This window comes from Vipera berus (genome assembly GCF_964194415.1).
Source record: "Vipera berus genome assembly, chromosome: Z".
Lineage (NCBI taxonomy): Eukaryota > Metazoa > Chordata > Lepidosauria > Squamata > Viperidae > Vipera > Vipera berus.
In genome coordinates, this window is record NC_138205.1 from 16,825,997 (window position 1) to 16,843,910 (window position 17,914).

The 17,914-nt window shown below is 42.3% G+C and overlaps 1 protein-coding gene across 1 annotated transcript in view; it reads right to left on the bottom strand.

Moving 5' to 3' along the window:
- LOC308677345 (C-Jun-amino-terminal kinase-interacting protein 4-like) overlaps window positions 1-17,914 on the bottom strand; it is a 50,172-nt gene that overhangs the window by 1,418 nt on the left and 30,840 nt on the right. The window contains exons 19-26 of the mRNA XM_081343615.1: window positions 16,577-16,727; window positions 14,729-14,809; window positions 14,217-14,284; window positions 6,902-7,050; window positions 5,906-6,077; window positions 4,536-4,646; window positions 4,328-4,447; window positions 347-463 (exon numbers count right to left, since the gene is read on the bottom strand). Coding sequence (XP_081199741.1) covers window positions 347-463; window positions 4,328-4,447; window positions 4,536-4,646; window positions 5,906-6,077; window positions 6,902-7,050; window positions 14,217-14,284; window positions 14,729-14,809; window positions 16,577-16,727 — 969 coding nt within the window. The remainder of the gene's footprint in view (window positions 1-346; window positions 464-4,327; window positions 4,448-4,535; window positions 4,647-5,905; window positions 6,078-6,901; window positions 7,051-14,216; window positions 14,285-14,728; window positions 14,810-16,576; window positions 16,728-17,914) is intronic.

The window sequence follows — 17,914 nt, forward strand, 5'->3', positions numbered from 1 at the left end:
ATGAGCACCGGCCCCTAGAGTTGGAAACAACTAGCACGCATGTGCGGGGGGAACCTTTACCTTTACCTTATAAACAGAAAGCAAACCCCACTTCCTTCTAGCACTGATGATGTTACTCAATTGGGGAATGAAATGTCTGTAAGAAAGCAACCAAGCTCAGAGAGCACCAAGGACCCCACAGTTCAACCCTGAGCTACAAATTTTCTCTTTTATTGGTATCAAGATGACTGTTGGTTACTGGATTACAGCACCCCACTATCTCTTGCCATTGGACAAGGGGGGTGGGGTGGGTGGAGGTGAAACTGAGTCACCTCTGGACCACTTTAGTTTCTCCATCCCCACTTACCTATCCGGAGATTAATATACCCTTCCCCTCCACTTAGCACCAAGCTGCAAGGTTTGCTTAGTTTCTCTTGACTGTGCGAGGCCTTGAGGTTTTCTGCAGCAGATGGATCCACGTATCCTAGAAGAATGAAAAGGAGTCAGAACTATTTGAATCCCCAAAACACCAAAAAGTAAAATGATAACAATGACTCCCAAACCCTGTTCTGGATAGGAATAGCAACTTTCTTCTTTCCTCAGAATCATACCTGGTGTTTAGAATAAATCTGTCTCATCAACGGACATTTGGATTGGCCTCAATGTGAAATCATGTTTTTTTTTCCTTTGAGTCAACATAGAGCTGGAAGGGACATTGGAGGTCTTCTAGTCCATCCCCCTGCTCAAGCAGGAGAGCCTTATACCATTTCAGACAAGTGACTGTCCGGTCTCTTCTTAAAAACCTCCAGTGATGGAGCACCCACAACTTCCGAAGGCAAGCCTGATTTACTGGCTAATTGTCCTCGCTGTAGATAAATTTCTCCTTAATTCCAGGTTGTTTCTCTCCATGAATAGAATAGAATAGAATAGAATAGAATAGAATAGAATAGAATAGAATAGAATAGAATAGAATAGAATAGAATAGAATAGAATAGAATAGAATAGAATAGAATAGAATAGAATAGAATAGAATAGAATAGAATAGAATAGAATAGAATAGAATAGAATAGGAATAGAATCTGGAAGGGATCTTGGAGATCTTCTAGTCCAGCCCCGTGCTCAAGCAGGAGAACCTATACCATCTCAGACAAGTGACTGTCTAGCCTCTTCTTAAAAATCTCCAGTGATGGAGTGCCCACGATTTCTGGAGGCAAGCTGTTCCACTGGTTAATTGTCCTCACTGTCAGGAAGTTTCTCCTTAATTCCAGGTTGCTTCTCTCTTTGATAAGTCTCCAACCACTGTTTCTTTGTCCTGCCCTCTGGTGCTTTGGAAAACAAGTTGACCCCCTCCTCTTTGTGGCAGTGCCTCAAACACTGGAATACTGCTATCATGTCCCCCCCCCACAGTCCTCCTTTTCTCTAGACTAGCCAAACCCAAATCCTGCAACCGTTCTTCATATGTTTTAGTCTCCTTTAATCATCTTAGTTGCACTTCTTTGCACTTTTCCCAAAGTCTCAACATTTTTCTTTGAGAGGTCAATTCAGCAAGGTCGCCCCAAAAAGGCACAAAATTCTGCGCCATAGTACAGGTAGTCCTCGACTTACAACAGCTCATTTCGTGACCGTTCAAAATTGCAACGGCACTGGGGAAAAAATGCCTTATGACCTTTTTTCACACTTGGGGCCACTGCAGCATCCCCATGGTCACGTGGTCAAAATTCAGACGCTTGGCAACCGACTCATATTTATGACAGTTGCAGTGTCTCGGGGTCATGTGATGACCTTTTGTGACCTTCTGACAAAAAAAAAATCAACGGGGAAGCCAGATTCACTGAACAACCGCATCACTAACTTAACAACTGCAGTGATTCACGTAACAGCTGTAGCAAGACAGGTGGTAAAATGGGGCAAAATTCACTTAACCGCTGCCTAGCATGGAAACAGATATTTTGGGCTCAATTGTGGTCATAGGTCAAGGACTACCTGTAGGTAGAAGTGGAGGAAGGTAAGATTTGAGAAGAATGGCTTTTGATCTTCTTGTTGCTGTTGTTGTCATACATAAGAGCAAAGTTACAATAAATGATAACAGCCACAAGGTTACTCTAAGCACCAACATGAAAGGACTCAACCTCTGCAGTACCCACAATAGAAGGATGGATGGTGAAATTAATGAAGTTGGTGGACAGGGCAAAATTGAATGGGTTGATTAAAGAAAAGATTTTATTCTAGTTTTATTTCTATTTGGAAACCATTCTTGGATATTTTGCTTTGAAGCTGAAAGAAACAGAATTTTAACCTTGGGATGTGACGACTAGACCTGTTTACAACTAGAGAAGTACAGTGCGCTATGGTTTATCCTGTTTCAAAAAGGTCATCGTATTTCATATTTGTATCTAAGAAAGAAAGTCAGAAGTTATTCTTTTCTAAAGCCTTCTTCCCCCCATGTTTGTCTGTACTGCCCAAATTTGCTTTTTCCTTATCCTTCCCTCTTCCTTTTTAATTGTTTTTTTTCCTATGCCTTTTTTGTAGTTTAGACATTTTAAAAAACTAATTAATTTTTTGGTGGAAAAAAGGAACGGCTTGTGATGCAGCTCTAGATATTCCTGCTAGTTTAGGCCACTGTTTTTCAACCTTGGTAACTTTAACATGTATGGACTTCAACTCCCAGAATACTGGAAACTTAAGTCCATCTTAATTTTTTTAAGATTGAAAAACACTGGATTAGACTCATCCGTATATGCCCTTTCTTTCCTATTCTCCTTTTTCTTTTAGACCTTTTTGCTATTTTCTTTATTACTTTTAATGTTATTTTCTTTATTACCATTTCTTTATCTGATGTTTTATCTATTTATATGATCTATGGTACCTATGTCTTTCTTTTATTAAAACTGTGTTTTTACTGTATGATAGGATAAATTGTCTTTCGGTGTATGACCAAATAAACAAATAAGGTACCCACTCACCTTGCCTTTTAGAGCTTTGGCTAACTTATTTTTTTCCTATTTATTTTAATGAGTGGCATTTTAGGCAACGAGGGGAACTAAAACCTAAACTGAAAATGAATTGCTTCACCCTGCTCCTTCTAATTGTTATTTAGGCTAGATGCTTTATTGATTTTAGCTTTTTTAGTGTGTGTTTTTTTTACTTGTATTGTGAATAACCCTGGAATAAAAGCTAATGAAGGTAGTATATCAAAACTATTCGATAAATAAGGCCATTAAACATTATTAGCCAGAAAAATATAGTATTAACTTGCACTTTCATAGAGTCCCAGGGGAGGATTACCTTCTCTGCAACCAGTGTGGAAATGCATGCTATTCACCATGTGGCAAATTAGATTTCTTCCAAGCAGAAGGCAAAAAAATAAAATAAAAAAACTGGCTACAAATTAACCAATATGGACTTTCTGGTTGCCTCTGCCAATCTGACCATTTGTTAAATACACGGCAACAGATGTGCCCAAAATAAACAAATCAAGTACATCAGACATGTCAAACCCGCGATGTCACGTGAGCGAGACGTCATGTGAGACATGTGAGACATGTCAAATGTGACGTCACGTGAGACATGTCAAACGCGCGACGTATCAGAGCTTTTTCCCCATCGCCGGCAATGGGGTGGGCACGGTTTTGTTGCGACGCGTCCGGCCCGTGGGCCAGCAGTTTGACACCCCTGAAGTACATGGTAAGAAAGAAAGAAAGAAAGAAAGAAAGAAAGAAAGAAAGAAAGAAAGAAAGAAAGAAAGAAAGAAAGAAAGAAAGAAAGAAAGAAAGAAAGAAAGAAAGAAAGAAAGAAAGAAAGAAAGAAAGCTGCAGTTTAGAATCCTATTTCTTGCTGCCCCACCCGTGAATCAGAATTGTAGAAAATCAGAATGCCGCCCTTTTTTCAATTGGCACAAAAGCCAGATTTTTTTTGGCACAGAATCTACACCCTTTGCTCACACTGGTTAAAGGCACAACTCACTGCCCTGCGAGGCAGGACATTATATCAGTCAGCCACTGAAGTTTCACTCAGTCCATTTTAAACACAGCTACTATTTTAAAGGTTCCGCTCTATTTTTTGTTCATTTAAACTTTAAAAATACATGGCTCCCATCTCACTGAATTTAGCATTTTCTGCCTACACTTGGTCTCAACTTCCAAAAATTCCCAGCCAAGATGCTGACAGGAGTGCCTTGTTTATCACAACCCCCGCTTCCTTCCTCCTCCTCTGTTGTTTCTCCCACGCCAGGAAAATCTGTAAACATCTCAGGGAAGAAACTCGTCATATTTTGCTCAACTGTCATGGACACGGGCGGCCCTTTCTGAAAAATCAAGAAATGGTTTTCCAAACGTTTCTTGCAGACTACCTGGGACAGAGACAAAGAAACGGACAGCATCACGGTGCCCATGGTAGCTGATCTGGGCTTGCTCCATAGCACAATAAGGGATACCAAAAGAGGGAGAAGTCTTCAAGCTTGTGGAAAATTCTGCAGGGAAAAAGGAAAAACCATCTCAGAACTAAATACGCCCAGCTGTGAATTTTCCCCACAACCAGAAGGAGACGTATTCGCTTACCGGAGACAAAAGGCACAGATATAATGGTGCCACCGGATGTGCCAACCCACAGCCGCTTTCCAAAAGCAGCAAGAGCTGAGATGTTCAAGGCCAAGCTAACACTGCTGGGCCCTGGAGGATGAGGAAGAGAAAGCAAGGGTGAGCTTGTATATATTTGACAGACTAGCACTGAGGATCTTACCTAGTTTGGTTAATAAAACAACTGCAAGAAAGCAACCAAGCGCAGAGAGCACCAAGGAACGCTCAGAGGTGCTGAGGCACATTATCCCCGTCATGATGACTGAGAATTCTGGAGGCTATGGGCCCCAACCTGAGCACCAAGTTGGAGAAGACCATTCAAGATTTCTTTTTCTCTTTTTCTCTATTTTTTTTCTTTCTCTTCTCCTCCTCCTCCTCCTCCCCTTCCATCTTCATCTTCTACATTTATGTGCCATCTGTTTCCCAATAACTCTGGGCATCTCAAACCTCTAGATCTCCTGTCTAGATCCACACATCATTTATGACATTTATGACAATGGATATAGGCCAGGGTTCCCCAACCCCTCGGTCCGTGGACTGGTACTGAGCCGCGGCATGCCAGCAACCGGTCCGCACAAACAAGCAAAGCCCCATCCGCGGGATGCAGGCAGCACACAAAACCACGCTCCCTCCGGTCCGGGGGAAAACTCTCCCCACATAACCGGTTCCTGGTGCCCAAAAGGTTGGGGACCTCTGATATAGGCAACTTGCGCCTCTCCAAGTATTGCTAAATTACACTTTCCAACAGCCCCAGCCAATTTGGGCCACAAGAAGAGATGCTGGGAGCTGTCCTTCTGCGACATTCGAAGGACCTAATCCTGGTCCGGGAATTCCATCTACAACAGATGATCTGAGAAATAAGAGTCCACAATAGTGAAGGAGCTTTCTATAAAAATTCTAATCCTTCAACAACCCTCCAGTGCTGCATATTCTTCCAGCAACCAGAGCAGCTTGCAGATCAGGTCCTGCCTAATTTACTCCTTCCCACCCTTTCACGGGGTTTCTCAACCTCAACTTTTAAGAGGTGTGGACTTCAACTCCCAGAATTCCCCAGCCAGCATGTGCTGCAATATCCAAGATCCTGCCTCTTGGTGCCCTCTGGTTCCTGACACAGTCAGCCACAACAGAACAAGTCCACCTGAAGGTCCAGTTAAACTGATTTCTTGCTAATCATGCCTATGCACAGGAATCTTCTGAACTAACACTTATCACCTGTTTGGAGTTAGATAAGGGTCAATGGAATTCAAGGGAACTTGGACTTAGTTCACTTATGGCTACATAGAGATTCTAGGCTGGTCCCTCTTTTAACCCCACCCTCAGGTTCTGTCTTTCCTTTTCCTACAGCCACTCACCAAACGTGCGGCTGACGAAGGGCTCCAGTTCTACCTCCTGCAGTGGCTGCCCCGTTTCTGCGTGGAGAAGGCGCAGAATGGTCTCCAGACGGACTGAAACCCAGATGCCACCACCAGCTGCTGCCATGTGCCGGACATGGCTTTCAGGGTGCGAAGTCACTTCAAAGTATCGCTGGAAGGAAGGAAAAGAAATTGGTGGCAAGGGAGCAAGATCCAAATGACAGGCATGCCAATTTTCTCTGGCGTGGATGGAGGGAGTCTTTGGCCTGTGGGCTGGGCGAGGACTCTTTTGAATACAGGTGGTCCTCGGCTTACAATCAGTCAGTTTAGTGACCCTTCGAAGTTATAAAGGAGGCACTGAAAAAAGTGACTAATGACTGTTTTTCACATTAATGACCGCTGCGGCATGCCCATGCTCATGTGATCACAATTCTACTAAGAATGTGGATGTCAACGCTGCTAACATCGGATGTTTTGCATTGATAACAGATGGAAATGTAGCCATCTTTTTCCCTTTCACTTTTAGAGTTAGATGATGTTGGGGGGGGGGAGGAGGAATGTGAATGAGACTCTAGCTAGACACAACAACACAAAACGTAGCATGAGAATCAAGGTTATTGAGCCCAGAGCTGATAAAGAATTGGCGGGATGGAGAGTTGGAGAGGAAACCCACGCTTCAAGCTAATTGGGGAATTTGATTTATGACTGTCAATTGGAGGAGGGAATTGTACTTTGATACTATGTGCCCAAGGGAGGGGAATTCAGTTATTGGCTTCCGATTAGGCAGTACCGATATTATGCTACTCAAATAAAAGATTCTTTAAGGTAAACAATGCCTCGAAGTTCTTTTGAACAGTTTCATCTGTCGGAACCATGACACTGGATGGAGTGGATTCCTGTGACCTCAATCTGTTCCAGCCCCATCTGAGTTTTCCACTGTACAACACCTGGGTTTCCACAGCTTCCAGTAATGGCCTCATGTCTCAGCAGGCTCACCTGAATGCGAGCGGTCCGAGGATCCAGCAGGTAGATTCGATTTCCGTAACCGCACCAGAGCCAATTCAACACAGGGATGATGCAACGAATGGAGCGCCGTGGCCTTCCCAACTCAACCAGGCGTGGGGAGTGCAGATCCCAGTTGCGATCTAAGAAAAGACTGAGTTATTATACTGTAAGCCGCCCAAAGTCACCTTGAACTGTGAGATGGGCAGCATATAAGTTTAATAAATAAGTAAATGAAATAAGTGTCAAGTCCCACATAAGCTGGGCAAAATCAAGGAAGCAACATCTACAGTAGTGGCCAAAATTGTGGAAACCTTTTGGGAAAAGTGTACAGTAGAAATGCCACCTTTGGTTAAGTTTCCACCAATTTTTCTTCTAATTTCTTTGTAACTGTAGCCTTGTTCACTTAATAATTCTATTTTACCTCACTTTCTGGGCAGTCAACTCTTTGCACCATTACTTTAGTTTTATTACGTTTTACAAGCTCACTAAATGAAAGGGGAAAAAAAAACCAACCAACTTCATAGCGATCACATAACACACTGACAAATGTCCTCCTCTCATCTTCAATAGGTAAAGGTAAAGGTTCCCCCACACATGCGTGCTAGTCATTTCCGACTCTAGGGGCCGGTGCTCATCTCCGTTTCAAAGCCGAAGAGCCAGCGCTTGTCCAAGAACGTCTCCGTGGTCATGTGGCCGGCATGACTAGACGCCAAAGGCGCACAGAACGCTGTTACCTTCCCACCGTAGTGGTCCCTATTTTTCTACTTGCATTTTTATGTGCTTTCGAACTGCTAGGTTTGCAGAAGCTGGGACGAGTAACAGGTGCTCACTCTGTTACGCGGCACTCGGGATTCGACCCGCCAAACTGCCAACCTGCTGATCGACAAGCTCAGCGTCCTAACCCACTGAGCCAACGCGTCCCTTAATACATGACATCTTCAATACATGATATCAATAACTGAGTCCTAACTTGCCAAAACAAGATGACACCTGATTGGCTCTCTAAACACTCATGCTCATTGGCCACCTGATATCAACCTAAGCAAGTTGTGTTTCCTTTTTCTGGTTATTTGGCTATAACGTTTCATAGAATACAGTACAAATAATTGAACAAACTTTGTTGCATTACATTCTTGATTAAAGTATCGTTCCATTGGTATATAATTTTATGGTACTACTCAAAAAAAGTGGTGTTATTAGCCATCAAACCTCAAAAATACACTTTTCCCAAAACGTTTCCACAATTTTGGCCACTACTGTACACAGACTTCAGTAAGGTATCTTTAATGCTAGTCTTTGGGTAATTATAGAATCTTGGAACCTGCAAGCATTTCAAATCCTGGTTTACAATGAGTTTGTTTAAGGCAGAATCTCTTGGAAATGCTTCTTCCCAGATTTCTTGCTACCTCGGCTTTACTGCTGTTGCGGTAATAAGACAAGCTGTCAATTGACTGACATTATGTCTCTTGATTATTTATGACTGTTTATCCTTCTGTCAGTTTCCTAGCCTCTATGCATTCTCTCTCATCAAGAAATTAAAGGGGGACTTCCGGTGGCGGCGCGGCGCCGAAGACAGCCTTCCCGGGCTGCCCGCGGCTCAGCTGTTTGTTTTTTCGCCCGAAACAGCGCCGATCAGCTGTTCGGGCGAAATTGAAGCCCCCTCCTCGGGAGAAGAGGAGGGGGTGAGGCCCCAGGTAGGGGTAGAGTTCTCCGGGGCCGCCTGAGCTTGGAGCTTGGGCGGCTGAAGGATTGAACTCCCCCGAAGCCTGGGTTGCTCCCAGCTGGCCGGCGTCTCTGCTCCGAACTTCTTGGAGCAGAGCCAGGCGTCTGCGAACCATCCCTGCCTGAAGAAAGGACTATGATTTAAAGGAGCAGGCAGAGCGGTACAAGAGGTAATGGTCAAGAGGATTATTTTACTATACTCTCTAGCTTTTTGGACTTTTTAAACTTTAAGTGAAAGTGCGTCATAACTGAGGACTAAAAGATGGCGGCGAAACCTCCCCCTAAAACTCTTCGGAGCGGTGGATCTTCGCCGGTGCAACAATCATCACTACAGGCATTACACCCTCCTGAAGTGCTGACATCCAAGGATTTACGAGATGCTTTGGATAAACTTTTGGAATCAATCAATCAATCAATGGGTGATAAATTCGCACAGATGGAGGAGAAATTGGAGAAATTGGAGGAGAGAATGGAAGAGAGGATGGAACAGAAGTTCAGCGTGATGAAGGTAGACATTTTGTCTTCAGTGCATAAAGTGGCGGGATGTGTGGAAGAATTAGATGAAAAAATGGATGATCTGGCTCAAAGGAATGCTATATTAGAAGTAAAAGCACGGGAGAATGAAAATGCAAGAGAAAAAGTGGAAAGGGAGTTAAGTCTAGCCCAATATTACCAGATGCAGTTTGCTGTCAGAGTCAGAGGTTTAAAAGAGAATATTAAAGAAGATTTAAAGCAGCTGATTTCTGAGGCTCTTGAAGTGGTATTAAAGCAGCCAGCATCTGAAATAAGAGCAGCTATGGATAAAGTGTTTCGGGTGAACTCATGGATTGCCAGACAGAGAAAATTGCCTAGAGATGTGGTGGTTTATTTTGCTAAAAGAGAGATTAGAGATCAAGTTATACAAGCTGCCTATGATGCTAAAGTGGTGATTGCTGAACAAGAAGTCTTGGTTTTAAAAGAAATTCCTCCAAGGATTTTAAGGGGAAGGAAGGACTATACATTTCTCGTGCATGAGCTCAAGCAAAGAGATATAAGGTTCAGATGGGAGATTCCAGATGGGCTGATGGTGATGCATGAAGGTAAAAGGTATCGGCTGATTACTGTGAAGCAAGCGCATGATTTCTACAATAATGTCTTAAAAGCAACCCCATTAACACTTCTGGAAGCTGGAAAGGGATCGGGAGAAGGAGAACATCAAGAGGATGAAACAGAGGAAAGTGGTGTTGGAGGAGATCAAGTTACAACTTCTCTGGATGATCCTAGAGAGCAAAGAGTAACGCGTGCTGCTTTAAAACGAGCAAAGAAAATAAAAGAACAAGATCAGCAAAAGTCTTCAGATTCTTCACAACGTACATATAGTCAAGCTGTGGGAGGAGCACGGCCTAAAGAACTTAGTCCTATCAAAGCTGTGCTCCAAGAGCTTTGGGAGGATATGCATGGCAACTAAATTTTTAACCTGGAATGTTAATGGACTAAATTCACCGCAGAAGAGGAAGAAAGTTTTTCAATATTTAAAACAATTTAAGATAGATGTTATATGTTTGCAAGAAACGCATATTAGACTTCTGGATCAAAAGCATTTATTGAACTCGAGACTGGGTACGCAATTTGTTGCCTCTGCAGAGAATAAGAAAAATGGAGTGGTTGTTTATGTTAAAAGTGCCTTAACAGCAGACTTAATTGAAGCAGATAAACATGGAAGATATGTTATGATTGAGCTGTTGTTAGAAGGTAAAAAGACGCTTTTAGTTGGATTATATGCACCTAACCAACAACAAGCTGATTTTTTTTAGCTTACTCCACACAAAGCTTACCCAGTTGGATTATAAATCTTTTATTTTTATGGGAGACTGGAATGGTGTTTTGGATGTACAGTTGGACAAGGCTGGAGCTTTTAAGCGCATTCCAAGTCATGCTAGACTGCCTAAATCTTTTTTTGAAATGAAGGATGACCTGGAATTGCGAGATATTTGGCGTGAGAGACACTTACAGGAGAAGGATTATACTTTTTATTCTGATAGACACCAATCTTTTTCGAGGATTGATTTTATTTTGTTGACTAATGATTTTTTTTGAGAACTAAAAAGGTGAAGATTTGTGCAAGAACTATTTCTGACCACAGTCCAGTTTGGTTGGAGATTGATAAGGAGAAAAGAGACAGGCGCTCGTGGCGTGTAAATGAGAATTTGTTTAGAAATCAGAGAAATGTGGAAGAATGTAAACAGAGGATGAAGGATTTTTTTGAGATTAATATGAATAAAGGTACCTCTATGGACATGGTTTGGGATGCTAGCAAGGCCTATATGAGAGGGGTGTTGATATATATGAATAATAGACATAGACGTGCAGTGGAATCTAGAAGGAAAGAACTGGAGAATGAAATAAAGGAAAAAGAAAAGGCTTTGATTTTGAATCCAGAGGATGTGAAGCTTAAGGAGGCTATTAGACTGCTAAGAGGACAATTTGATAAATTAATGGCAGATCAAGTGGCAACCAATCTGCGGTTTGCTAGGCACAATACTTTTTGCAACGCCAATAAACCAGGCAGATGGTTAGCTTATAGACTGAGGAAGAAACAAAGGGCCTCTAATATAGACAAGATTGAGTATAAAGGTAGGGTTGTGTTTCAACAGAATCTTATTAAGGATGCTTTTGTGGATTTTTACTCGAAATTATATACTAAAGAGGAAATTAATGTAAAAGATATCGATATATATCTGGAGAATGCTAGCATCCCAGTTCTTACGCAAGTACAAAAAGAGGGGATTAATCAATTGATTACAGAAGAAGAAATTCTTACAGCAATTAAAGAACTGAAGGTGGATAAAGCGCCAGGCACGGATGGCTTGACTGCGGCCTACTATAAAAATTTACAATTTGAGATGATAAAGCCGTTAAAGGAACTGTTTCAGACAATTCAGAGGGGGGGAAAGGTGCCACCGTCTTGGAAAACAGCTTTTATCTCTTTGATTCCGAAGGAAGACCAGGATGCTACTCAAGTTAAAAATTATAGACCGATATCGCTTTTAAATACAGATTATAAGATATTTGCTAAGGTTTTGGCTAATAGACTGATGAGGGTTCTGCAACAGGTGATTCATGGTGATCAAACGGGGTTTATTAGTGGTAGACAAATGAAAAATAATGTGAGACATATAGTTGATGTGTTAGAGTTTTTGGAAAGGCACAACCAGATCTCTGCAGCGCTAATCTTTTTAGATGCTGAAAAGGCCTTTGATCAATTGAATTGGCAATTTTTGTTGAAAGTTTTAGATAAAATGGATTTTGGGGAAAATTTTTTACAGCCGATTAGGGCATTATATCAAAAACAATCTGCCCGCATTATAGTTAACAATAGCCTGACGGCAGTATGTAATATTGAGAAGGGCACAAGGCAAGGGTGTCCGTTATCGCCCTTGTTATTTGTGTTAACATTAGAGATACTATTGGCTAAGATTCGGAGCTCGGAAAAAATTAAGGGGATACAAGTTGGAGATCAGGATTATAGATTGAGAGCATTTGCAGATGATCTGGTTGTTACAGTGACCCAGCCAGAGAACTCTGTTGTGGACCTGATGGAGATAATAACGCAATATGGGAAGGTTTCTGGATTTAAAGTAAATACACAGAAAACTAAAATTTTGGCTAGAAATATGACAATTTCACAGAAGGCTCTCTTAGAAGGATTAACTGGATTTGAGATTGTTAAGAGGGTTAAATATCTGGGGGTGATTTTGTCGCCCTCTAATACAAAGCTATATAAAAATAATTATGAAAAACTATGGGGGAAAATTCAAAAAGAATTGGAGAGTTGGCAAAAATTGCAATTGTCTTTGTTGGGACGGATTGCAGCAGTGAAAATGAATGTCCTGCCCAAATTTTTATTTTTATTTCAAATGATACCGATTCTTAAGAAAGATTCTAATTTGGAGGAATGGCAGCGTGGTATCAATAAATTTGTGTGGGCAGGGAAAAAGCCACGAGTTAAACTTAAGATTATGCAGGATACTCGTGAGAGAGGTGGCCTTAAATTGCCTAATTTTAAATTATATTATGAAGCTGCTGCATTAGTAGGAATAAGTGATTGGATTAATTTGACGCAATTGAGGTTATTAAATCTTGAGGGCCATGACTTGTTGTTTGGCTGGCATGCATATTTGTTGTATGATAAGAAGGTAGATACTGTGTTTAGGATTCATATCTTAAGACAGGCATTGCTGAGAGTTTGGAAGAAGTATAGACATAAGCTAAGCAGCAAGATACCATTGTGGGCAATTCCAAAACACGCAATAGAAAATATACATGCTGGTTTCAAACATGACGTGACTACGTACAAGGAGATTTTAAATTTCGAAAGGAATGTTTGGTGTTTGAAATCATATAGCCTCTTGCGAGAAGAGAAGGTTGTTCAAACTTGGTTTCAATATATTCAACTACAGGCCAGGTGGAAAGAAGACCAGAAAAATGGATTTACAATGACTGATGAAAACTTGATAAAGCAGATTAGAAATCAGGGATCAGCACATATTAAACGGATATATCTTGCATTGATAGAGATTGACTCAGAAACAGAGCTTGTTAAGGATTGTATGATAAAATGGGCCCAAAACATCCAGGAAGTTATCTCAATGGACACGTGGGAAAAGATTTGGGTGAGGAACGTAAAATTTACTCAAGCTCAAAATCTAAGAGAGAATTTTTACAAAATGTTTTATAGATGGCATCTAGATCCTAAAAAGCTTGCAAGTATGTATCCGAATTATCAGCCTAAATGTTGGAGGTGTGGTGAGGAAGATGCAACATACTTTCACATATGGTGGACATGTAAGAAGGTTAAGGCTTTTTGGATAAAAGTCTGGTGGAATATGCAGAAGATTCTTAAACAGAGGATAAAGTTTTGTCCGCAACTTTTTCTGTTGGGAATAATTGTAGACGCTACAGTTGTGGACACTAAGCTGATGTTGAACTTAATTACGGCGGCAAGACTTTTGATAGGCCAATACTGGAAGAAAGAGGAACTGCCGACCATAGAAGAGTGGACTTTAAAGGTTTCCGACCTGGCAGAGATGGCGAAGATCTCGGCCTATTTGAAAGATCATTCGCAAGAACGTTATATTATGGAATGGAGAAAATGGATTGAGTTTATCCAGAACAAGTATAGGGTTAAGAAGTTTTATGTAGCATTCGAATAAGTCTTCTTTCGTTTTCTTTTTTCTTTTTCTATTTTAGTTTGTTATATATATTTAATAATGCTAAGGTTTGTTTTATCCTATATAAGCTAGAGAGTGATGGATTTTAGAATTTATAGTTGTTAGTATATGGTTGTTTATGATTGCTTTTTTTATATATATACCTTGTACTTAGCTCTGGGAAGTCGGGGGGGGGAGGGGGGGAGGGGGGGAGGTAGGGGGGAAGGAGGGAGGGGGGGAGGGGGGGTGGTGGGGGGAGGAGGGAGGGGGAAGGGGGGTTTTTTAAAGGAAAACTGTATTTTAAAACTTTTCAATAAAAAAAAAAGAAATTAAGGAGAAGGTCTCAACCATGGAGGAAATGGGTGGGGGAAAGGAATCCAAGTGGCAGGACCTACCTGCGTTCCGATGGAAAATAGCCAGAGAGCCATCAGCAAGGGCAGCTACTACGCGGCCTTGGGTATGCCTGTAACATATAGGGCAAAAATAACACAAAGGCACCTTTTACTAGCACTAGGCACTTTTTACTAGCACCTTTTACTAGGGGCTGCCACAAATAAGAGGGAGTCAAGCTATTCTCCAAAGCACCCGAGGGCAGGACAAGAAGCAACGGATGGAAACTAACCAAGGAGAGAAGCAACCTAGAACTAAAGAAACGCTTCCTGACAGTTAGAATAATTAACCAGTGGAACAACCTGCCTCCAGAAGCAGTGAATGCTCCAACACTGGACAGCCATTTGTCTGAAATGGTATAGGGTTTCCTGCCTGAGCAGGGAGTTGGACTAGATGACCTCCAAGCTCCCTTCCAATTTTACTATTATGATTATGATTATTGACTATAATGGGAAGGCAGGCAGTTTCCACTGAGGATACTCAACTTTCAGCCATTGGGCAAGGGTTGCATACTCACACAATACAATGGACGGCCTCTTTCAAACGTGCTTTGCCTTGGCAACGTCGCCAGTCAGTCACAGCAGAATGAATATAGATGCTGTAAAACAGAAAGAGATAGCAAAAAGAAGAGGAATATCCAACAGAATTTTCAGACCCCTCCACCGAACTCTGCCACTAGCACAGTAGCACTTTCAGCCAGGACCTCTAGCTTCCCATTCGTAAAGGCTTCCCCCGTCCATTTGTGTTTGACTCTAGGGCAGGGGTCCTCAACCTTGGCAACTTTTAAGACTTGTGGACTTCAACTCCCAGAATTCCTCCGCCAGCTTTGCTGGGCGTTGAAGTCCACAAGTCTTAAAAGTCGCCAAGGTTGAGGACCTCTGCTCTAGGGGACTGGTGCTCAACTCCATTTCTTAGCCAAGGGAACTAGTACTGTCTGAAGACGATTCCACAGTCATTTGGCCAGCATGACTGTATGATGAGGCGCCCGGAATGCTGTTACCTTCCCACTGAAGTGGTACCTATTTATCTACTCACAGTTGCAAGCTTTCAAACTGCTAGGTGGGCAGGATCTGGGACTCACCCCATTGCACAGTACTCAGATTTTGAACCTGGGCTGTCAGCTTTCTAGTTGACAAGCTCAGCATCTTTAACCGCTGAGCCATCGCACCCACCCTCATTCATTAACTATTTGTATTTGGGAGAGAGCATTAAAGCCTCTGCTATCACAGTTCCTTTCCAGTACATGTGTACATTCAGTGTGCAGGCGGTCCTTGACTTCTGACCATTCATTTACCCATCATTCAAAGTTACAATGGCACTGAAAACTTACAACCAGGTGAGCTTCCTGCAAGGGCTTCTGACAAGCAAAGTCAAGGAAGGAGGCCAGATTCACACAATGAACACATGATCTATTTAATGACCATGGTGATTTACTTAAAAGACTGCAGTAAAGAGGTTGTAATAGTGGGACTCACTTAATGACCACATCACTTAGTAATGGAGGTTCCAGTCCCAATTGTGGCCGTAAATCAAGGACCACCTGTTCTGTTCCAGCCTACGACCAGCCCTGTTTGTGTGTCAGGGACAACCCCTTTTTCCTTTTTACAGTCAATAGGCTGGAAAAACCCAACCCAAAATTATTTACAAACAAAAAAGCAACGGAATATTTCCTTCAATAAATGAATCAAAATATCAAACAAGAGTCAACAAACAAGAGTTAAACAGAAGTATCCAGAACAGACCAGGATTCCCTTAGAATGTCTCCAAACGGTTGCCTTCAGCAACCAGCCCCGCCCATACCTTCCCCTTTTATTATCAGTCCCAAGGTGTGGCTTCTCACTGCCTTCTCCTCTCACTGAGTTGCCTCATTGATTTTCTCTGCTCTGCTCTGCTCTGCTCTGCTGGATTGCCTTCTGCTTCTAGCGTCTCTGAACAGATTCAGCTGTGACCCTTCTGAGTCCGACAATTCGTGCTCACACAGCTGAGTCTCATGAGGAACATGACTGGAGGGGCCAGGCTGAGAGTCCTGCAGTGCATCAGAGCCTCCCTCCCACACCAAAGGCTCTCCCAAGTCCCTCCTCCTCCTCCTCAGATTCATCGGACTCAGCTGCTGGGAGCACAGGCTGACACTGAATCACAACACCACCTGTGAAAGCAGGTGACCTTTACATTCTCCCCAGAATGACACCTCCATCCTCAGGATGGCAGGTAGAATCACAGTGTAACAGTAACAACAAGAAGAAAATGGTAGGAAGAGAGAAGGAGGACAGGAAGAGCCAGACGCTGCCTGAAGCAACTCAACATAGACAGGAATGGCGTATTATATCAGACACGTTCATTTCTTCCCCACTTCGATCTCCATTACCAGCCTTCCTGGGTCCCAATCCAGACAGTGGGTTCTCTGCCAACTGCCTCCATTTCCCTTGCTTCTTCATCACTGTCAGATCGGGGTGCCAAAGGGTCTTCAAGGATCTCTGGCCCTACCAATGGCTTTTCACCAACAAGTGCTGTCAGGCCTACAGAAGCAGAGGGAAAGCAACATTAGGGAAAGGAATGCTAATCTGTTAAGAACCCAGAACACATCTGGACACATCGCTTTGAAATCTCACAGCTAGTCTGAGATTCCTTCAAAGCAGGGGTGTCAAACTGCCGGCCCATGGGCCGGATGCGTCACGACGAAACCGCGCCCACCCCATTGCCAGCAATGGGGGAAAAGCTCCGATACGTCGTGCGACATCACATGACGTTGCGAGTTTGACATGTCTGCTTCAAAGCAACTAGACCAGTGTTTCCCAGTCTCAGCAACGTTAAGATGGGTGGACTTCAACTCTGGGCTTCTTTTTTTCAGAGACAAATAGATATGTCTACGTCTGAGAATCAACTTCAACAATCCAAAAAGCACTGAAGAATGAAAGACTCAATCTAGAACAGGGGTCTTCAAACTTGGCCCTTTTATGACTTGTGGACTTCAACTCCCAGAATTCCTCAGCCAGAATGCCTGAGGAAATCTGGGAGTTGAAGTCCACAAGTCATAAAAGGGCCAAGTTTGAAGACCTGATCTAAAAAAATCTCACTGAAAGAAAAGTTTAGACACTTTTGATATAGAGCCTTGCTTACACCAAGTACATGTGGCTAAGTGGTGTCCATACGGATTAAAAACAGTTCTTTGAGTTTTCAGTCTCCATAGCTGAGCTACGGTTTTCTTCCCAAATAGGTTACATTGAGATTTGAAACTCAAAACTACTCTTAACTCATATCTCCAAGCCAAACAACCAACACAAATATGCCCGTCCAATTATCGTGCCATGTAAAAGAACTGAAGATTACATGTAGATTGTGCCCAATTTACTTTGGCGGAATTTGCATGACAGGTTCCACCAGATCTACCTCAAGACCAACTGACTCATTGGTATAATACACAAAGTTTATAGTTTATTTTAATCTTGGTTTGGCTTAACATGTTTCCAAACCCATCCTGTTTAGTTTATAATTCAATTAATGGTGAAAATACGGAGAACAAATGATACTATAGAGAGGCTTCTTAGGAAGATTGATTTCCACTCAAGATATGTGTACGACTCAGGTTAAACTGTAGCCCCTAAAAAAAACCCAGTTGGGGAGAGTCAAAAACTGAATTGGAAATGGCAAGAAAAAAGATGTTTAATAGGCTGATACCCATTGCGTCCCTTAAATTCCTCTCAAA